The 22,546-nt window shown below is 39.3% G+C and overlaps 2 protein-coding genes across 10 annotated transcripts in view; one reads left to right on the top strand and one right to left on the bottom strand.

Annotated features, from left to right (window-relative positions):
* The first annotated feature begins 3 nt into the window (after positions 1-3).
* Positions 4-20,794, top strand: CTBS (chitobiase). Its single transcript, XM_002715538.5, has 7 exons — positions 4-254; positions 3,951-4,089; positions 5,267-5,475; positions 10,614-10,785; positions 12,422-12,519; positions 12,850-13,011; positions 15,789-20,794. The coding sequence occupies exons 1-7, from the start codon at positions 72-74 to the stop codon at positions 15,987-15,989; spliced, it is 1,164 nt and encodes a 387-aa protein (XP_002715584.1). The 5' UTR covers positions 4-71; the 3' UTR covers positions 15,990-20,794.
* SPATA1 (spermatogenesis associated 1) overlaps positions 9,995-22,546 on the bottom strand; it is an 89,872-nt gene continuing 77,320 nt past the window's right edge. For 5 of the 9 annotated variants that reach the window (XM_051857540.2, XM_017346132.3, XM_008264965.4 and 2 more), the window contains 4 exons: positions 20,521-20,619; positions 18,313-18,400; positions 15,203-15,272; positions 9,995-10,782 (listed from right to left, as the gene is read on the bottom strand). In XM_051857540.2, coding sequence (XP_051713500.1) covers positions 15,250-15,272; positions 18,313-18,400; positions 20,521-20,619 — 210 coding nt within the window. In that variant the 3' untranslated portion in view covers positions 9,995-10,782; positions 15,203-15,249. Of the gene's footprint in view, positions 10,783-11,091; positions 11,176-15,168; positions 15,273-18,312; positions 18,401-20,520; positions 20,620-22,546 lie in introns of all 9 variants that reach the window. The other 4 variants (XR_007923998.2, XR_007923999.2, XR_007924000.2 and 1 more) reach the window with 4 other exon arrangements.

Here is a 22,546-nt window from a genome sequence, read left to right on the forward strand (position 1 = left end):
GCGGCCCACGCGGCAAATCGAGCCGAGCCAGGCAGGAAGAGCCCACTTCAGTGGCGCGGCGATCTGCAGGCATGGCCGGTCCGCAGCTCCGAGGCCGGCGCCTCCTCGCCCGCCGGCCGCCTCTGCCGCTGCCGCTGCCGCCGCCGCTGCTGCTGCTGCTGCCGCTGCTGACGCCTGTCCCCGCCGCCGGGAACCACTGCCCGTGCCGGGAGCCCGCGCTCTGCCTCCCGATCCGCCAGCGCCCCGACTTCGAGGTCAGCGCCTCCCCCTCTCCTCTGGGTCCGGTCCTCGAGGCCCTCGAGTCCTAAAAAGCTAGGGTGTGGGGGCCGAAACCAACTTGGCCTACTCGTCAGGGCCAGTTCCTCCGACTGGGGAAACTCCGGCTCCGAGGCGCCGACGCCCTCCTCCTGGGTCTCACTCGCATTCAGAGCCCCGTGGGCCTCCGACAGCCGGCCCAGCTCGTCACCCCGCTCCGCCCCTCTGGCTGCGCGCTGGGTGTCAGGAGCGGGGAAGCCTGGTAAGCCCGCGCCTGGCTTCCCGCAGAATCCGCGCTCCAAGGCGGGGCAGGCAGGAGGGCTTTGCACACCTTCATATTCTCACGCTGCTTGAGCCACTGCAAAAGAGGGGTAAAAATAGGCCTGCCGGTAAAGGTTGCCTCTACTCAAAGTGTTGCGAGGCTTCTGGCAGCTTCAGCGGAACACCTGCTGGGAGGTAATACTGCAATCCACCTGCCTGTTCGGCGCTTTGACGGCTGCGGCAGGAACTGTAGGTCAGGGAGGGTGGAAGGCTCAGGAGACTGAACCGAGGTTCTTGTCAGATGTGAGAAAAAGTACCGACAAGCCAGGTAGCGAGGTTTAATACAGCAGGGCATCTGCGGGGACCGATGGGCGCCTCTCCTGGAGGAATCTGGGCATGCCCATCCAGACTGAGGAAAGTGGAGCGAATACACCTGACAGGCCCGGCGGGCATCTCTGAGCCAGACTGCGGGCTGAGAGCTGAGCATACACCTGGTAACCAGGCGGGCACCTCAACAAAGGGCTCAGAGTGCAATCCGCATTTAGACACGGGAATTGGGTCCGCTTCTCCTGCTGGTTTTCCTTCCCTCACCCTCTTCTGGACAAAAGGGTTTGCTGGGTGTGAAACTGGTCAAATTCCTCCCAAGATTTACTGCGAGGTGTTATCAGCCTGTGTGCCCCCCTCCTTGACGCTGGGCAGAGAGGATCCTCCTGGGGTGTCTTCCTTGGGGAGAACCATCTACGGTGGTACTGGGTGAGGGCAGGACTTCGCAGTGTAAAATGCTGGGCCGCTTGCCAGGTGAGCTCCAAGGCTGCTAGAGGCTGCTGCCTTCCTGTCCAGGTGCTTTGCTCTCCTTAGCCCCCTCTCTCACACAGAGGCTACTTTCTATCTTCCTATCTAGTGGTATAAAGAACATTTCTGTTGTAGAGATAGAAACAGTTCCTAGTTCTTAATCTAACAGGTTAATTTTGAAGTAGGGGCATTTAAAATTAAATTTTAAAAAGCAGATATACATTGCTTAGGAGAAGAAATAGAAGTGGTGAAAGTTTACGGAGAACCTAATGCTGTGTTAAAAGGAAAACGTCAAACGAAATTGAACAGGGCTTAAGAGCAAAGTGTAATCCACAAATTGGCAGCATGTAATCATAAGAGATTCAGAGAAATTTTTTTTAAAGATTTATTTCATTTACCCGAAAGAGTTAGAGAAAGAGGCAGAAGACAGAGAGAGGTTTTCCATCTGCTGGTTCACTCCCCAGTTGGCTGCAACGGCTGGAGCTGCACCGATCCGAAGCCAGGAGCTTCTTCCGGGTCTCCCACGTGGGTGCAGGGGCCCAAGGACATGGGCCATCTTCTACTGCCATAGCAGAGAGCTGGATTGGAAGAGGAGCAGGCAGGACTAGAACTGGCGCCCATATGGGATGCCAGTGCTTTAACCCACTCTGCTACAGTGCCAGCCCCGAGAAATTTTCTTTAGCGACTAGGTCTGCCTTATTGGGGTATGATCTGGTGTAAAGTCCCTACTTGGAGGTTCGTAAGGTTTTTGATTGGTTCTCCTTATGTTCTGTTTTACTGTTTACATTGGGCTGTATTTCGCCTAAGTAGTCATACAAGATGTGAGCTGTTAGCCTCTCAATTAAAATTGTTTTGATATTTTGAAAGATTTATTGCAGAAATCAATACTTAGTGGGTAAGGCATTGTTGTAGACATTTTGGAAACCAGTTATATAAAGAAACAGAATTATGCTTATGTGTATGTTCATAATAAATGGTCTTTTTTCTACCTGTCTTGCCTATATTTTTCAAACACAAACTCTTTTTTCCATATATATTTTCAATTGATTCATATATTTTTTAAAGGATTTCTGTTGTATCAGAGGCTCTCAATTTGTTTTAAAAAATTATCAATTAAAACAGGGGAGGGGCCGGCGCCGTGGCTCAATAGGCTAATCCTCTGCCTTGCGGTGCCGGCACACGGGGTTCTAGTCCCGGTCAGGGCGCCGGATTCTGTCCCGGTTGCCCCTCTTCCAGGCCAGCTCTCTGCTGTGGCCAGGGAGTGCAGTGGAGGATGGCCCAAGTCCTTGGGCCCTGCACCTCATGGGAGACCAGGAGAAGTACCTGGCTCCTGCCATCGGATCAGTGCGGTGCATCGGCCGCAATGCACCAGCTGTAGTGGCCACTTGGGCAGTGAACCAATGGAAAAAGGAAGCCCTTTCTCTCTGTCTCTCTCCCCCACTGTCCACTCTGCCTGTCAAAAAAAAAAAAAAAAAAAAAAAAAAAAAAAAAAACAAAACAGGGGAGGAGGTTTGATAAAAATATGAGCCTAAAGAATGCGTCATTCGGTTTTGCATTCTGTAATTTTTTTATTTCACCAGCTGTTACTTAGTGGAAAAATGAGTTATGCATAGTTAACTCTGAGAAACCAGAAAAAAATTTATGAAATTAAGCAGTGTCTTAATTTTTATAGCTAATGCCCCTTCCCTATCCATTCTCTTCACAGTCACCCAGTGACCTACTTTTTATAATATAAATCTGATGTCCACTCCTGCTTAAAACTCCAGTGGCTTCCCATTGATCTCTGACTAAAATATAAAACCCTCAGAGGCCTACAGATAGCTACTTGATCTTGTCTCCACTCACCTTACTAGTTTTATCCAGCTCCACACTCTCATACTTTCAGGGTTTCTGTGGTACATGTAACCGGTTACATTGACCTTTTAGTTCCATCACCTCAAAATTCTCCTGAGGTGTAGGGACCTTGGACCTTTTTATTCCTTCTGCCAAGAATGCTCTCTTTTGTTCATAGGTAGCCTTCATCCTTCATTCCACAGATCTCCCTAAAACGTGTGGTCCACAGGGAAGTTTTCCGGCCGCACCTGGATCATAGGTCTCCTTTGCATGCTGTCATGGCCCCCAGCACCATCCTAAGTACTACTGTAATTTAGTAATTAACTCACAAGCAGGCCAGGCCTCTCTTGTTAACCTCTGTGTTCCTAGTGCCTAACAACGTAATCTCCCTATAACTTACTGAAACTTAATTAATTAATATATTGGGATAAAATTAGAATGATCATTGAGACTTATGAACTTCTAGAATTATCTGTCAGAAGAAAGATTGGAAAACATAATATCAGCTGCCTTAGAGTATGAGTAGTAGTCTTAGCAGTTTCACCAAAAACCACATCTAGTAATTCACTATCTGTGGCTCCATCTGCAAAGCCAGAGTCTTGAGTATTATCAAACTCCTCCCAGTCTCTTGCCTTCTCATTCAGTGAATCACAAAGTACTGTTAGTTTGCTGCAGGATCTCCTAGTTCTACCGCGGCCCCTCTGTTGTACTCACTGTACGCTCTCAGTGTCCACCATGGCATGTGGCTTGTACGGTCTGCATGATGTTCTTGGTTGAAGTGATGATGTTTATCCCTATTGCTCTGGCAGGTCTTTGTATTTCATGTTGGACAGAAAACTTGGAAATCTTATGATTGGACACAGATTACAACTGTGGCAGTTTTTGGAAGATACAACTCAGAACTTATGTGCCATGCTCATTCAAAAGGAGCCAGGGTAGTACTAAAAGGTATGTTTTTATTGTCCAGTCAGTTGACAAACTTATCTGTATCATTTGCTATACTCCTGACTTCCTAAAATATTTCCTTTTTGTCTTTTTTTATCCTACTATTAATTATAAACATTGTTAAATTCATTTATAGAGGCCAGTGTTGTGGTGTAGCAGGTTAAGCCTCCACCTGTGACGCTGGCATCCCATATGGGCACTGATTCAAGTCCTGGCTGCTCCACTTCCAATCCAGTTCCCTGCTAATGGCCTGGGAATGAAGCTGAGGATAGCTCCTGCACCTACATGGGAGACCTGAAAGAAAGTCTTGGCTTCAGCCTGGCCCAGGTCTGGCCATTGTGGCCATTTGGAGAGTGAACTAGTGGATGGAAGATCTCTGTGTGTGTGTGTGTGTGTGTGTGTGTGTGTCTCCTCCTCTCTCTGTAACTCTGCCTTTCAAATAAATAATAAATCTTTTAAAACTATTTTAAAAATTCATTTATAAATAGATTTTTAAAAGGAATTAAATAAACCAGTGTGTAATCTGGAGCAAAACAGTACTGTTAATTAGCATGATAGGGGCCGTCAGGTTAAGCCTCTGCTTGTGACACCAGCATCCCATAAGGGTGTCAGTTCAAGACCCAACTGCTCCACTTCTGATCCAGCTCCCTGCTCATGTGCCTGGGAAAGCAGTGGAGGATGGCCCAAGTACCTGGGCCCCTGAACCCACATGGGAGACCCGAAGGAGGTTCTGGCTCTGGTCTGGCTCAGCCCTAGCTGTTGTGGCCATATACAGAGTGAACCAGCAGATAGAAGATTTCTCTGTCTCTCTCTCTTCCTCTCTCTCTCTCTGACTCTCCTCTTCACTATAACTCTGCCTTTCAAGTAAATAAAAAAATTTTAATAAAATTAAAAAATAATTATCATGATAACAGTTAGTCATAATCCACAATTTCTGCTGCTAATTTGAACAAGGTTTTACCAATTATTATATAATGATTATTGTGGAGATTAATGAGTAATGAGTATTTGTTACTTTGGCGTATTATTTTTCCATCTGGAAAACTTCAATTAGGGGCTTAGAATTCCAAAATAGTAAAGTATCTTAAAGACATCTTGATATCTTTGGGAATCAGTTTGTGAATAAATGTCATTAAACTGAAAAATATGTATGTATAAAAGATGTATCCTTTTTCCATAGGAGATGTATCTTTAAAGAAGATAACTGATCCAACTTTCAGAGCATCCTGGATAGCTGAAAAACTGAAATTGGCCAAAGCGCAGCATATGGATGGAATTAATATAGACATAGAGCAAGAAGTTACATGTTCATCTCCAGAATATGATGCATTAACTGCTTTAGTCAAAGAAACCACGGATGCATTCCATCATGAAATTGAGGGATCACAGGTAAAAACTCATTTTTGGGGAAATCCCATACTTTCCCTATCAAATTGTACTCATGAGGAGTCCTAAAAAAGAGTCAATTCCTGTGTATATGCATCTGCACAAACACAATAATGCAATCTTAGTGTTGTAGTGATGGAATGGGAAAGAATTTCAGCACTTATTTAGTAAAAAAAAATTCTGATGTTCTTATTTAAGGAATTTTAAGACACTGAATCTGTTCTCTATTCATGTCAAAACAACACACGTGGATTGCCCCACTACTTGCGTTGCAGTAGGTTTACAAGCATTAGATAGGTAATGGGGGCAGCAAGGATCAGGGAGCGCCTACCTGGCTTCCACCCATGCAGGACTGAAGCAGCTCTTGCCTAAGCATACAACTAGTGAGCAGAAAACTAGTGCTGGGGAAGTGTCTCACTTGCTCTATAGTCTGAATTTCTTTCTTTTTCTTTTATTTATTTTTTTTTTGACAGGCAGAGTTAGACAGTGAGAGAGAGAGAGAGAGACAGAGACAGAGACAGAGACATAGAGAAAGGTCTTCCTTCCGTTGGTTCACCCCCCAAATGGCCGCTACCGCCAGCGCTGCACCAATCGGAAGCCAGGAGCCAGGTGCTTCTCCTGGTCTCCCATGGGGTGCAGGGCCCAAGCACTTGGGCCATCCTCCACTGCACTCCCTGGCCACAGCAGAGAGCTGGCCTGGAAGAGGGGCAACCGGGACTGAACCCGGCGCCCTGACCGGGACTAGAACCCGGTGTGCCGGCGCTGCAGGCGGAGGATTAGCCAAGTGAGCTGCAGCGCCAGCCTATAGTCTGAATTTCTTGCAGAGGACCCAAGGCCTGATAGGATTCAAGGGCTAAATCCACAGAAATCTTCAGAGTGACGACAGTAGGCCATGTGCTTTTCCATGGCCATAACGAGCATGATTACATCAGATCACAACACAGGGCATCTTACCAGGCAATGTGTAGGTACCTAAGGATAGTGTGACTCCAGATCAGATTCTCAGACCTGGCCACATGGTAAGATAACAACAGGTCTTAAAAAAATAAATACATGCACGTGTGCATCTGTACAAACACATACCTATACCAGGTAATCCCTCCAATTTTTTAAAGTTCAGTTTATTTATTTTCATTAATTAATTAAAGGCAAAGTGCCTATCCACTGGTTCGCTTCCCAAATATTCACAACAAGCAGGGCTGGGCCAGGCCAAAACCAGAAGTCTTGAACTTCACATGGGTTTCCCACATGGGTAGCAGGAACCCATCACCTGCTGCCTCCCAGGGGTATACATTGGTAGGACAATGGATCAGAAGCAGATCAGGGACTTGAATGTGGGTACTCTGATATGGGATGTGGGTGTCCCTAGTGGCGTCTTAACCACTGTAGCACAATACCTTCTCCTGAGAAATTATTATTCAGAGGTTTTGAGTGATCTCAGAACCCATAATTTATAAAAGTTTCACAGTTGATTATTGTGGGGAGCAACCCAGACTGGACTGAGTTACTCGAATTAAGACTTATTCTATGCATCTGCTCTCCCACAATATGGTGCTGGGAGAGGAGAAAACAGCTTCTACGCAGCTGCCTCTTGCCAACTTGAGTGATGACCTCCAGGAGCTGATCCTGCTCCTGATTGGAGGAGAGCAGCTACTCGGCGTGTGGGCAGCCGAGTTAGGATTGGCGGAGGAGGACTATAAAGGAGGAGAGAGACGGCATGCACGAGGAACATCTAAGGGGAACATCTGAAGGAACACCTGTGCAGCCCCCAAGAGAGCCGGCCTGCGGTGTGCCGCTCCCCCGCGGAAGTGGGGAATGTGGCAGGGGGAACCGCCCTTCCACGGAGGTGGAAGGGTCGGTAGCCAACCCGGGAAGAACCAGCAGCAAACCCGGGGAGGGCCGAGCAGACAAAAGAACAACGCAGGGTCCTGTGTCGTTCCTCCACGAAGACGGGGAGCGACAATTACAGTTAAGCGTTACTGGTCTAGACAATAAGGTTTTTTTTTTTTTTTTTTTTGAAGAAAGAGACCAGCTCTTTGATGTGAAACACACTATTTAAAATCCGTTTACTTAGTGAATGAATAATCTTTTAAAATTTTAAATTAAGGGGCTGGCACTGTGGCTCAGTGGGTTAAGCTGCAGTCTGCAGTGCTGGCATCCCATATACGGGCCTGGTTTTGAGCCAGGTGGAAGCCAGGACCTTCTTCAGGGCCTCCCACATGGGTGCAAGTACTTGGACCATCTTCCACTGCTTTCCTAGGCCCATTAGTAGAGAGCTGAATCAGAAGTGGGGCAGTCAGGACTTGAACCAGTACCTATATGAGACGCTAGTGTTGCAGATAGCAGTGTAACCTGTTGCACTACAATGCTGGCCCCAGTCACAGATTTTTAGAAAATATTTTTGATCTCCAGTTGGTTGAATGCAAGGATGCATGATCCATGGATATAGAGGGCTGACTGTACTTAAAATGTAGAGCCTTTGAATGACCTGGGAGCATTCACGTAAAATCTCCCAAGATTGATCCACTGGGCCTGGGATACAGCCTGAGAACTGCATCTTTGTCAAGTGCTGTAGATGATTTTTTTGGTTGTTATGCATTTGAGAATCATTGGTAAAATAATAGCTGATGTGAGTAAGGAAGTTTTATCACTAGGGAAACTTCAGGTGAGTACTATGTAGATGAGGAGTAACAAGTTCCTGGCATGCAGGCCATAATACTCCCCTCACAAATTTTGGTTTCAGAAATTGTTGTTTCATTCTCTAGCTAGTTGTTACTAATAGCTTAAGATTGGTGTGTGCCAATAACTATTTGCCAGTCCTGATTAAGCTATAATGAAAAGGCCAGGATGAAGACTGAGGAAAACCTCTATGTAGGAGCATCTATTTCCATGTTTGAAGGGCATGTAGAGTGGCTGCGGCTACTGTGTCAGGTTCCTGTTAAGTGAGTTAAATGGAGGTACAACTGTACAGAAAGGCCAGATTGTGGAAGATCTAGTGTATCAGGCTGAGGGGTATGCCATTTTATGCTGTTTATAATGGGTTATATATGTAGAACAGTGTTTTGGGATATTATTTTGTAATAGTATGTAAAACTATAGGAGAAAGGAAGACTCGTAAGAACTAATTTATCAGTCCAATAATGAGAGATTTATAGTTTGGACTGAGATGATGACATAACCCTAACACATTCAGCAGGTGTTAAAATAAATTTGTTTTGAATTAATGGATTATTGGAAAGGAAGAAGCAGAGCTAACTGTGGGAGGCCACTCAAAGGAAAAAGTGAGACTGGATTTGGAATGTGAGAGAAGAGTCAAAAAATGGCCAAAAGATTCTTAAACTGGTGACCAGAAAAGAATAAAAAATAAAGCAAAACTAAGAAAGGACTAAAATAGGGAGAATAGAAGGGGAAATGAGTTTTGGGGAAAAGATGACGATTTAAGTTTATGAAATTGTGCTCATAAAAGTAAAGAGCTAAAAATGCCTTTGAAGAGTTCTTTTTCCTTTCTTAGTTTCATAAGTGAGAAAACAGAGTCAGAAGCTTTAAGTGACTTCACAGTGATACAGACCTGGTTATAACACAGCCAAGACTAGAAGCCACATCTTTTGATTTCTGTATCTAATATATATCTTTTCAGAAATATGAGGTAAACTATGACAGAAAATTCAGGTGGTAGTTCTCTTAATACTCAAGGGAAAGGTAAAGACTTTCAAAATAGATTTGAAATTTCCATACTTAGATGTATTTATTTATTTTCTCAATTCCTATCATGTAGTTCCCATTTTGAAAAAGGAGGCAGTGACAAAATGGGGTCCAATTTTACTTCATAACCTATTTTGTTGGAAAGCCAGTCCTTGTAAAGCTGAGCTTCTTTTAGTATTAATGTTAATATTCAAAAAATTGAGAGAGAACTGAGAAAATCCTAAACAGAGCTTTGGTAGGAAAAATTGGTCAAAATATAAAAACTTTACCTCCAGTATCTCAATTTTTTTTTAAAAAAAGATTTATTTCTTGAAAGGAAGAGTTAAAGAGAGAGCAAGAGCAAGGAGTGGGGGAGGGAGGAGACAGAAGGAAGAGAGAGACAGAGAGAGAAGGAGAGAACCATTGGTAAAATAATAGCTGATGTAGTTCACTCCCACGTGGCTGCCAGTGGCAAGGGCTGGGTCAGGCTAAAGCCAGGGGCTTCAACTAGTTCTCTCAGCATGGGTTCAGGGACCCAAGTGCTTGGGTCATCTTTCACTGCTTTCTCAGGTACATTGGCAGTGAGCTGGATCTGAAGTGGGGCTGTAGGAACTGGCAACCACATGGGATGCCTGTGTGACAAGCGGTGGCAACTTAATCAGTTACGCCACAATGCCAGCCCCATCAACTTTTGTAATAATTAATTATTAGGTGCTATTGAGTGTCTAGTTAAGGAGAAAAAACCTCTAATGAAGTTTTAGAATATTTATATACATAAATAAAGCTGGTTAATATTTGGCTAAAGCAATAAACAATTTAAAGAGTCTCTCAACATTCAAAATGAAAGACAATACATCACTCAAGTTTTATTTGAATATTTCAATAAAAGATCATTTTAAATGATTTTTTTGCCATTTTGAGTTGATTATAACTGTGGGCCATAAAACACCACTATAATATACTATTGGGCCAAAGCTACCAATTAACGTGATTGTGCATCAGAAGCTTAACCTCACAACCCAGTCTGCTTGTGTCATCAGGTGACCTATTTTGCCCCCACACTACCTTTAATAAGTATTGTATTTAAATTCTTTTAGGGTTCCTTTACTCTCCAGTTACTCAGCTTCCCCCTCTCCCATTGTCATTAAATAGGCTTCTTTCAATCAGTTGAGTTACCAGCTGATTGAAATCATTTGGGTATCAAGCTGCTCTTCTATAGAGAGCCCTGGTCCTAGTCATTGTATGTCCAAACATATGTCTGGGCCAGTTGAATGTAGTAAAAAAAATATATATTTCTTAGTACTGTTGTAGCTCTGTATATGTAAAACTCAACATTTATACACTTTAAGTAGTTCTTTTTTTCTTGGGTAGCATGAGGTAAGAGAATATAGAATAAAAAAATCTGATATAATATAGACATTTGATCATGTTACACAAAACAATTTGTGTTTTTCTCACAGGTAACCTTTGATGTTGCTTGGTCTCCAAAGAATATAGACGGAAGGTGCTATAATTATACTGGAATTGCAGATGCTTGTGACTTTCTCTTTGTGATGTCTTACGATGAACAAAGTCAGGTCTGGTCAGAATGTATTGCAGCAGCCAATGCTCCCTTCAATCAGACATTAACTGGTAAGAAGCCACAAAGTGATCATTTATTAGTAATATTAATTCCAGAATCTCAAACATTAAGATATCTTGTGGTATTTCTAAGTTATTTGTATACCCTTTCCATTTGTAAAGCTTGTTTGAAACATGTAAAAGTCACTTAATTTGAAGGGTTATTTAATGTTTACAGAATGTTTCTAAATTTGCCCGTAATTCATATAACAATTTATGGGATTGATATATTACCATTAACCTTCTATTATAGATGAGATGAAAAGAGCTCATGGTTGCATATCTAGTAAATATTATAAATCAAACAGGTATTCTAACCTTAAGTCCAACTTTTGTCATGAAATTACATGAAGAAGATACTTGCTTATCTAGAACTTGATAGGATATTTTTGTTGAAATAATCTGTTAAATAATAGCAAAGATAATTTTGGTATGGGTACCTCCTATATTTGGGATTGACTATCTTATTTAACATTATTACTTATATTAAAAATTATATTCCTATTGTAATTAAGACTACTTCTGACCTATCAAGTTATAGTATCTGTATTACCCTCTCCAAGAATGGTTTGTATCCTTCAGTCAATTGAATAAAAGATTGCTTGCTATCTTTTGGACTCAACTGAAATCTTCTGGATACTTGGTACTGATTACTTGTTGACTGATTTGCAAATAAAATTTTTTCCTCTTTCACGTAAAGGTAAAAATCTTAGAACCCAGTCTCATTTAATCATATCATGATGGTGGGACAGAATAGGCTGATCATAAATATCTATTATTTAAATTTTAAAATTAACTTTCATTCTGTTAAAATTACAAAGAACTTAATTCAGTGTTCTCCAACTGTGTTTCATGGAAGAGATATTATGTTTTATCAGTAAAAGGTTTATTATCAACTATGTTTTGGAAACAAAGCATATCCCATCCCTCTTTTAGATGTTTATCAGTACAGAGTGATATTAAAGGGTCTGAAAATGCAATTAAATGTATTTAACTCAACATTCTAGATAACCTGTGAGTATCTCTTTGTAAGAAAATATGTTTTGGCGCGGGGGTATAGCTCAGTGGTAGAGCATTTGACTGCAGATCAAGAAAATATGTTTTACAGTATTGGGTAAGGAAAGGATTGATAGTACCAAAATTTATTTTTCTCTTTCTTTCCTCCAACTACAGATTGTCTACTATAGAATAAGAGGGGGGACATTTCCCATCCCTAGCCATCACTAAGATCCTTATAGGATATTGTAAACACAGAACACTTTTGCTTTCTGAGACCATCAATGTCAAAAGTTTAAGATTTATACAATTTTGTTAACACTTTTTAGATATATCATATCTTAGCAGTTAATGGATAACAATTAGCATGTTTTCCTGAAATGTGTCATTCTTAGATTTTGTAATTTTTCCTTCAATATGATCTTAATTATTTTGAAAACTTTATCTTATCCAGAAAGAAACAGCTAAGAAAGGAAGATATGGGTTATAGTTTTTAAGGAATTACTTTTATTATGTTATGTTGGAGAAACTTTTAGTACTTTGCATAAATGTACTTGTTTTTACATACCTAGATTCTGAGTGTTGCATGGCTTTTATGAACACATTAGCAGACAAAGAGAAACAAATATGCTTATTCTGTCTTACTGACTAGGATATAGAGACTACATAAAGATGGGCATTAACCCTAAGAAACTTGTAATGGGTGTTCCCTGGTATGGTTATGATTACACCTGCCTGAATCTATCTGAGGTAAGAATAGGTCATTTGTTATCTCATTTTTTCTTGAATATATAATATTTTATAACTTCTTTTGTTTCATTATAAATATACAAACTTTAGAATTTCTGAAATATACTTTGAGACCAATAATTACGTATTTTAAATTATTTGATCTCATGGCAGCTTTTGATTGTGATACAATTTCATCTAATCATTAAATTTATTTAAACTTTTATTCTATAAAGTCAGGTTTTCTACTAAAAGCATGTATTTTATACCAGTTTTTGTTTATTTTTCTGATTTGACACCTAAGATTTGTTTAATCGATAATCTATAACGAGAACATTTTTGCATTTCTAGAGTCATGTTTGCACCATTGCAAAAGTCCCTTTCCGGGGGGCGCCCTGCAGTGATGCTGCAGGACACCAGGTGCCCTATAAAGTGATTATGAAGGAAATACATAGTTCTATTTCTGGAAGCCAATGGGATGAAGATCAGCAAGCTCCTTATTATAACTATAAAGTAAGACTTTCTACATGTTATGATCCTTATATTAGTTTTATAATTATATGTTTTTATAATTATATATTTGATAGTAATAATTTCTATCAGTTTTATTTCAGGGCAAAACATTCAGACATGAGTAAACTTGTCTTTGACCATACATTTCTTATATATAAAATTATAATTGATAAACATGTATACAGCTTTTCAGTTACATAGAAAACTCTAGTGTAGAGCTTTCTGAACTTTAGAATAAAAAATATATACTTATTAGCATAAACTCTGCCTTCTTACATGGTCTTGACAACAGTAGCTTCATCTTGGACTCAATATTCTAGAAGGCACATATGCCCAAACCATGCCTAAATCAATCTACAAATATGTCATTTTTCACCCTTTGATCCTTCACTATTTTGATCCATTTGACTTTCTTAACAATGTCAAAAAGGCTCTGGCGCTGTGGCATAGCGGGTAAAGCCACTGCCTGCAGTGCCAACATTCCATATAGGCACCAGTTCGAGTCCTGGGTGCTCCACTTCCGATCCAGCTCTCTGCTATGGCCCAGGAAAGCAGCGGAGGATGGCCCAGGTGGCTGCACCCATGTGGGAGACCCAGAGGAAGCTCCTGGATCCTGGCTTTGGATCAGTGCAGCTCTAGCTGTTGGCAGCCATCTGGGAAGTGAACCAGTGGATGGAGGACCTCTCACTCTAACTCTGTCTCTGTCTCTGCTTCTCTGTAACTCTGCCTTTCAAATAAATAAATAAATCTTTTTAAGAAAAAGGTTCAAAGCACTAGTTAGAATGACAACAGAAATCAAAGATATATGGAGTACATTTTTGAGTTTGCCCCTGAGACTTCAAAAATCTTTTATATTTAGGTACAGGTTCTTCTGGTTGCCTTTAAATTGTGAATCACAACTGATATGAGACCATGCTTGGCTTTGTCTAGTTCTAAAAAATGGTAAAGAATAGAACCCAAGATACAGAATGGGATGTTTATATGTAATGAATCTATTATATTAAATATGCCACAGTTTATTAATTTACCAACTGACTGTTGTCCTTTTTTTTTTTTTTTTTTTGACAGGCAGAGTTAGAGAGTGAGAAAGAGAGACAGAGAAAGGTCTTCCTTCCGTTGGTTCACCCCCAAATGGCTGCTATGGCCGATGCACTGTGCCGATCCAAAGCCAAGTCCTTCCTCCTGGTCTCCCATGCGGGTACAGGGCCCAAGACTTAGGCCATCCTCCACTGCCCTCCCGGGCCACAGCAGAGAGCTGGACTGGAAAGGAGCAACCGGGACAGAATCCGGCACCCCAACCGGGACTAGAACCTGGAGTGCTGGCGCAGCAGGCAGAGGATTAGCCTAGTGAGCCACGGTGCTGGCCGACTGTTGTCCTTTAAAGAAATCATCTTAGGAAACTATTCCAATTCCAGGAGAATGCTACCGTAAATAAAAATATCACTAGCATTCATTGTTAGTTGCCTTTAAGAAATATCCTAGATGTATGTAAAAATTGGCAAATTATTTTTAGTTACAGATCTTTCTATTTTTACCTCCTATCTTTTTTCCTTTCCATTACCCTTTTGCCTAAATCTGATCCTATCCTTTTCCTTTATCCTTTTTTTAAATTTTTTTAAATTTTTATTATTATTATTTTTTTGACAGGCAGAGTGGACAGTGAGAGAGAGAGACAGAAAGAAAGGTCTTCCTTTACCGTTGGTTCACCCTCCAATGGCCGCCACGGCCGGTGCACCGCGCTGATCAGATGGCAGGAGCCAGGTACTTATCCTGGTCTCCCATGGGGTGCAGGGCCCAAGCATTTGGGCCATCCTCCACTGCAATCCCTGGCCACAGCAGAGAGCTGGCCTGGAAGAGGGGCAACTGGGACAGAATCCGGTGCCCCAACCGGGACTAGAACCCGGTGTGCCGGCGCCGCAAGGCAGGGGATTAGCCTAGTGAGCCGCGGCGCCAGCTTTCCTTTATCCTTTATCCAATAACTCATGTGCCTCCTAAGAGAGACTGATAGTATAAGGCAGAGGCATCACCTAGTTGAAGAGCTATGCAGAGTGGAACATGAGCATATCCAGAATCTAATTTGTGGTTCTTAATCAGGTATGTGTTAAACCGCTCATACAGTCCAGACCTAATAGGCTCTTAGAATCAACTTTGCAATACCTATAAAAGGAGCACTTTCCTTCTCTGTTGTTACCTTTTGATTTGACTGATTCATCACAAACAAAATCATCTGTCCAGCTCCTAGCTATGCACATTTCCAGGAACTGTAGGGAATACAAAAATGTGTATTAGCTAGTTTTAGAACAGCGATTCATCTTAACTTTGGCTGCATATCAGAATTACCTAATGGAATATTAAAAGAGCAAACTAAAACACTCTAAATGTCATTGCATCAACCCTGGACAATTTTGATTCAGTAAGGTTTGGTGTGATGTGAGTACCAGATATCTTTACTTTCTAAAGCTCTATAAGTGATTCAGATTTTCATCTTGGCTGATAATCATTAGGTCAGAGTAAGGAAAGAATCTCAGGACATGAGAAGGACCTTAAAGAGCAGATTTTAGGAGATTAATTTGTGTAATCTTTAATATTATTACAAGTACCATAAACAATAATATCTAGAAGGCATCATATATGGAACCATGAAATAATAGAATGGGAAAGTATTACAAACTAAGTTTCATTATTTCATTGTATATTGTTTGAGTTCTTGGATTTAAGAATTTTTTCCTCTTATTGTACTGAATACTTCAAATTTCCATTCTAATTTATTTGTATAGGATCCTTCTGGCCAGTTACATCAAGTGTGGTATGATAACCCTCGGAGCATTTCCTTGAAGGCAGAACATATACCACAGTATGGCTTACGCGGTATTGGCATGTGGAATGCAGACTGTCTTGACTACTCTGGAGGTGCTGTAGCCAAACAACAAACTGAAGAAATGTGGAAAGCCCTAAAGCCGAAACCAGCACAGAGATGAACATCTTGTGTCAAACTACTAACGATTTAGAAAAACGATCTATATAAATAGTTTCTTGAAGAGATAAAAAATGTATTCCTTTTTGTTATGTTTCTATATACTTTTCTTATTAATATACTGAGAAAAAAAACCCAGATAAAGAATAAAGAAATGATTTGATTTGAAAAATACAAATTTCTGGGGCCGGCAATGTGTCATAGTGGGTAAAGCCTGTGACACTGGCATCCCATATGGGCGTCAGTTCGAGTTGTGGCTGCTCCACTTTTGATCCACAGCTTTCTGCTAATACACCTGCAAGAGCAGCAGAGGATGGATGAAGTCCCTGGGCCCCTGCACCCATGTGGGAGACATGAAAGAAGCTCCTGGCTCTGTTGTGGCTATCTGTGGCATGAACCAGCAAATGAGAGATCTCTGTCTCTCCCTTTCTCTGTAATTCTGACTTTTAAATAAATAAATAAATCTTAAAAAAAAGAAGAAAGTTCTATCTTTAGTATCCAGGGAACAAAGGGAAGAAACAAGTCAGCTTACTATGTTAAATAGTCCTCTGTTCCAATACTATAATGTAATTAAAAAAAATTCCTTTCAAAATGTTATACTAATCTCCCCCACCATTGATATTAAAATATACATTTATAAATCAATGTTGGTTTTAAAAACATATAATTTGAAATGTAAATTGTTTTCTTAAGATTTTTTAAAAACCTAGCTCTTGAGAAACAGTTTGTGCTGTGCTTATTTTTTTCTGTAGATCTTTAATTTAAAATATAGAATATACATGTCTCCTCTTGATCAAAGTAGTAAAAATAATTTTTCCGGTTCCTGACACTATATGGAGTGTACACATGTTCTCTGAGGTACTTGGAATAGATTCATTTAAACCTCCAAACATGTGAATGAGAGAAAAACAATAATGCAAAGAATTAAATGTACCCACAAAATGTAAGAACAAAGCTTGGTAATATTTTGAATTAGTAAGTTAGGGCTGCCTAATATTTTCTAACTAGATTATTTTTATGAGGTTTATCTGTAAAATATTTTTCAATAGGAATAACTTGGTTTTATTAACTATCATTTATACCTCTAATTACTCATATCCATTTATGGACATCTATAATTTACTTATTGGATAGTTTTCTTTTTCTATATTTGCATTTTATATTTAACTATCTAAAGACATTGATTAATCTTACCTTTTTAAAGATTAATTTTATGAAAAGAACTTTTCTAAATGTTATGAAGTCTCTGTTCTCTTTGTCAAGGCAGTTAAGGACAACACCGTTTTTCACTTATATTAGTTCTTCTAAACATACAGATTAAAAATGTGCATCCTTGAACTCTAGATTTACATAAACCTTGCCTTCCCTAAACATTCTCCCCTACCCCAACTAGAATAAATTGATGATTCAACTATCTGTTATGAAATTACATTTCCTATTTACATAATTGTTTATAACAGTAAAATGAACTAATTCTATAATACATATGGAATCATTTTGTAGTTTTAAAATAACTTTATATATTTAAATGTTTTATATATATATTTCTATTTCTGAAAAATGAATTCTGAAATAAATAAATATACTAATCACTTTCATTAGATATAAATTCAATATATCTATTCTACCTCCAGATTACATTAGATTATGATAAAATAACAAATTAAGTGTATTTTCATGCAAATGTATCGATCTTTGTTAATACATTTTTCTTTGTAATTGGATTTTTCAGTTATATTTCTTCTTAAATTTTAAGATTAAAAGTGAAAAGCAGAATGGGCATTTGGTGCAGCAATTGTCACTTGGGACATCTTCATTCCATGTGGGAATGCCTGGGTTCCAGTCCTGACTGTACTTGAGATTCCAGCCTCCTCCTAATGTGTTCTCTGAATGCAGCATGTGATGGCTCAAATACTTGGATCCCTGCCATCCACATGGGAGACTTGGGTTGAGCTCCTGACTCCCGGCCTCAGCTTGGCCAGCTCTATTTGTTGCAGGTATTTGTGTAGTAAACCAGCAGATGGGAAATCTCTGTCTGCTTCTCTGCTTTTCAAATAAATAAAATAAATTTTAAATGTTTAAAATGAAAGCAATTATAAAACATAGTACTGTAAAATAACAGGTAATAGACTTGCAATCTTCAAAAAACAAATAGCAACCATTCTGCTTTATGTTACAATTAATATTTCCAGAAATTGTTTGTAATATGTTAAAAATGAAGAAAGATAAGCCTTATAATTTATATAGAATATTACCGAAGAGAACAATAAATAAATCTTCTCAAAAATTTAAATTTTTTAACAAATAAAAATTTTGAATTAACATACCTAATTGTGATTGTAAAGATGGGTTATTTTTTTTCTGTGCCAGTTCAGCTTTCAATGTTCGTAAATCTGAAACAGCTTGTTTTCTCATCTATAAAAACAATTACCTTTTAAAAATGAACTCCATTTTACCTTTTTAAAAGAGCACCATAATCTTCATGTAAATAAGGTTTTTAAAAATAACTACTTTAACCATTATTTGCCTTCAGTGATTCCATAAGTATAATAAACATGTAGGTCATAAATTCTGCTTAATTATCCTGCTTATCTATATGTTATGGGATAATTTCCTTTATAGTGTAAGGCTACTTCAAAAAGATTGTGGAAAAATGAAATTAAAATATATTTATTGTGGCACAAAAAATCTTGAGATCCATGCATAGTTTTTTCATAACAGACTTTTCATTAACTCTTTGAAGACTCTTTGTATGCACAGATTCAATTCCATCTTCCACAAACTTCTTGAAGTGCCCTTTTATACAGGGATAATGTAATTGAACTGTCCTACAAACCAGACAGAACAAATTTTATTTTTTGCTTGAGCTTCAAAATTTGCTGTTTTTAATATGTACATAAATTAGTAAACAAAAAAAACAAAACTCAGAAATTCAAAAACAATATTAACTCTTAGCACTTAGTAACTGAACAAATATTTAAGAAACATAAGCACTCTTCTAGTGCATTTACCCCTTTGAATTTTTTCAAAAATTTTATCTGAAGCAGATATTCATGGATTCCCATTTTATAGCTGAGGAAACTTGAGACCCAAAGAGGCTATGTAACATGCTTAGGGTTTAAAACTAGAAAATGATGCAGTCAGGATACAAACCCAATCTACCTGGTACCAGGACCCTTGCTATTCCAATTACTGTCTAAGAACCAGTAGCATTAGCACTGTCTGGGAACTTGGCAAGAATGAAGAGTCTCTGGTACCCAGACCTCCTGAATATTTTTTAACAGGATTCCCCAGATATCAATGAAACTTTGAGAAAACCTTAGTTCTGAATCTGAGATAGGACTGTTTTGGATAGTTCATTCAGAAACTAATAAATACTTATTATAATGTCTCTTATGTACCAATCACATAAGAGATCAAACACAAGATTTTCCTCTCTCATTTTATAAGCTGAAGACTTTGTTCCCTTTTTAGATTTTAAACTTGCCAGTGCTAAGCCAGGGTGTAGCCTCAAAAATACTGCTAGTGAAAAGAATCTAGAATCATTACTGTTCAATATAGTAGCTGGTTCTATATATATTAAATCTACATTAACTAAAGTTAAATAAAATTTAAAATTTGGTTCCTACATCGCACAAGCTCAGTATCTGTAGGTGACTAGTGGCCACTATGTTAGATGGTATACATATGGAATATTTGTATAATCACAAAAAGTGCTAGTGGACAATCCTAATTCTAGAAAGGGGTCATTACTCTGTGTCATAAAGCTTTTTCTGATAAAGAATGAATTGAGAGCATTCATGTAATTTCTTATTTTCCTGTTCTATGAGTTTATTTGTATGAAAATATGTAATCCTATTTTCTGTTTAACAAAAGAGCTTTCCAAGACTTCTTTATTTCAGAAAGTATTCGTGTGCTGTGATAATTATACACAATTCTTATCAGATCTTATGCCCAAAACGCTCCACTGAGCGTTATAAAAGCTCCTAAGGAAGAAACAAAGTTAACTAAGGTGTAAGTCTCTGCCTTGAAGGAAACTTAACATGTAATAGAAGGTCCATGATTCATATTAAAAATAAACAGCATATAAATAGTAAGTGTGTATAGATAATATACATTATATATATATATATATATATCTAAAACCAGCGAGAATGAGATAATTACCAAATAGAGGGGGGAAAATTAAATGGGAGTTAAAAGGAGAGGTCAGTGGTTTGTCAGACTTATTTATAAATGACAGTAAAATAGGAAAATTACCTCTTTTAAAATAGCTTTTGAGACCATAATGACTCACAAGGCCATTTTACCTTTAATTCTTCTTAGTGAAAATTTGCTAAAATTTGTTACAACATGCATCTTTTCACAGGGTTTACTTCCTGCACTTTTTTTTCTCATGCTTGTTGTTGTTAAGGCAGCAGTATTAAGACCAGCATTCCTGCCTACCTTTATAGTATCAACATCCAAGTTAAGACACTGAAATATTTTATTTCAAGACAAATGTTATAAATAAGATGAGGAAAATTTTAAACTACCTTAACTTCTATTATGAGTTTCATTTTGTCAGTATCCAATTTTCTTTTAAGTTGGTCAATTGCATGCTGTACCTCAGTGATCTGGATTATAAGGTAATTCTGTGTGAGATATATAAAGATGTACTTATTTAGTCTATACATTTTATACAAGATATACTGCTTTGAAAACACACTTATGAAGTGATAACAAATATTAAAAGACAAATCATGAAAACAACCTATCCCATAAAATAAACATTACTTTGGAATAAATTCCTATTCTGATTACTGCTAATTTCCTTAATTTTGTGAATTATTTCTCTTCTGCCTAATACCATTATTCATTTTCTACTTAAAACAAAACTTGTAAAAGCTATCATTAAATTAACACTATAAAGCCAACAACTATTGCTATAAAAGAAATAAGTAGGGGCCGGCACCATGGCGCATTGGGGTTAATCCTCTGCCTGCGGCACCAGCATCCCATATGGATGCCGGGTTCTAGTCCCAGTTGCTCCTCTTCCAGTCCAGCTCTCCGCTATGGCCTGGGATAGCAGTAGAAGATGGCCCAAGTGCTTGGGCCCTGCACCTGCATGGGAGACCAGGAAGAAGCACCTGGCTCCTGGCTTTGGATTGGCGCAGCTCTGGCCATTGTAGCCATTTGCGAGTGAACCAATGGAAGGAAGACCTTTCTCTCTGTCTCTCTCTCTCACTGTAACTCTACCTGTCAAATAAATAAAATCTTAAAAAAATAAATAAATAAGTGAGGTTTAAGATACTAGCAAAACTTTAGAAATTGGCACATGAATGGGGCTGGTGTTGTGGTGCAGTGGGTTAAACCACTGCCCTCAACAATGGCATCCCATATGAGTACCAGTCTCAAGTTTCAGCTACTCCAATTCCAATCCAGCTCCCGTCTAATGTTCCAGGGGAAACAGTGGAAGACAGCACAAGTACTTGGGTCTGTGCCACCTACGTGGGAGACCTGGATGGTGTTCCGGGCTCCTGGCTTCAGCCTGGCCCAGCCCTGACCATAGTGGCTATTTGGAGAGTAAAACAGCAGATGGAAGATCTCTCTTTCTTTGTTTCTGTCTCTCCCTCTTTTTGTAACTCTGTCTTTCAAATAACAATAAAATAAATCTTTTTTTAAAAAAAGGCATATATGGCTGGTACTGTGGCAAAGCAGCTTAAGCAGCTGCCTGCAATGCAGCATTCCATTTGAGCAATGGTTCCAGTCCTTGGCTGCTCTGCTTATGATCCAGCTCCCTGCTAATGTGCCTGGTAAGGTAATGGAAGATGGTCCAAATGCTTGGGCCCCTGCCACTCATGTGGGAGACCTGGATGGAGTTCTAGGCTCCTGGTTTCAACCTGGCTCAGCCCTGGCTTTTGTGGCCATTTGAGGAATGTAACTCTGAATTTCAAATGAATACATCTTAAGAGAAACCAAAAAACTGTTGTTAAAAAAAAAGAAATTGGCATAATGGCTTGTTAGCTAAGTCAGATTAAAATTATTTTAAAATATTTAGTAGTGAAACACTACATTTTTTAATACAAACAAATCTAATAAATTGTGAAGACTTTTGTCCAGAGAAGTTTAATTAGGTACAATCTCCATTAAAGAAGTTTATGTAAGAACTTTAAACTACATTTATAAAAAAATTCTTATCCTGAACTTAATAAAAGAATGAAGTATCAGCTATGCCTTTATAAAAAAGATCATTAGTATTTTTTAAAAACTGATTTATACTAATTTTTTTAAAAAGATTTATTTATTTTGAGAGTTACAGAGAGAAAAGGCGAGACAGAGAGGTCTTCCATCCACTGGCTGACTCCCCAAATGGTCGCAATGGCCAGGGCTGGGCCAGACTAAAGCCAAGAGCCAGGAACAGCTTCTGGGTCTCCCACATGCGTGCAAGGGCCCCAGGACTTGGGTCATCTTCTGCTGCTTTCCCAGGCACATCAGCAGGGAGCTGGATCAGAAGTGGAGCAGATGGGACTCAAACCAGCCCCCATAGGAGATGTGGGCACTGCAGGCTGGGGCTTAACC

This window comes from Oryctolagus cuniculus, chromosome 7 (assembly GCF_964237555.1).
Source record: "Oryctolagus cuniculus chromosome 7, mOryCun1.1, whole genome shotgun sequence".
Taxonomy (NCBI): Eukaryota; Metazoa; Chordata; class Mammalia; order Lagomorpha; family Leporidae; genus Oryctolagus; species Oryctolagus cuniculus.

Coding starts and splice junctions, on each gene's coding strand:
- CTBS (XM_002715538.5), top strand. CDS start 72: ATGGCCGGTCCGCAGCTCCGAGGCCGGCGCCTCCTCGCCCGCCGGCCG. Junction 255..3,950: donor GCCAGCGCCCCGACTTCGAG/GTCAGCGCCTCC, acceptor TTGCTCTGGCAG/GTCTTTGTATTTCATGTTGG. Junction 10,786..12,421: donor CTTCAATCAGACATTAACTG/GTAAGAAGCCAC, acceptor CTTACTGACTAG/GATATAGAGACTACATAAAG.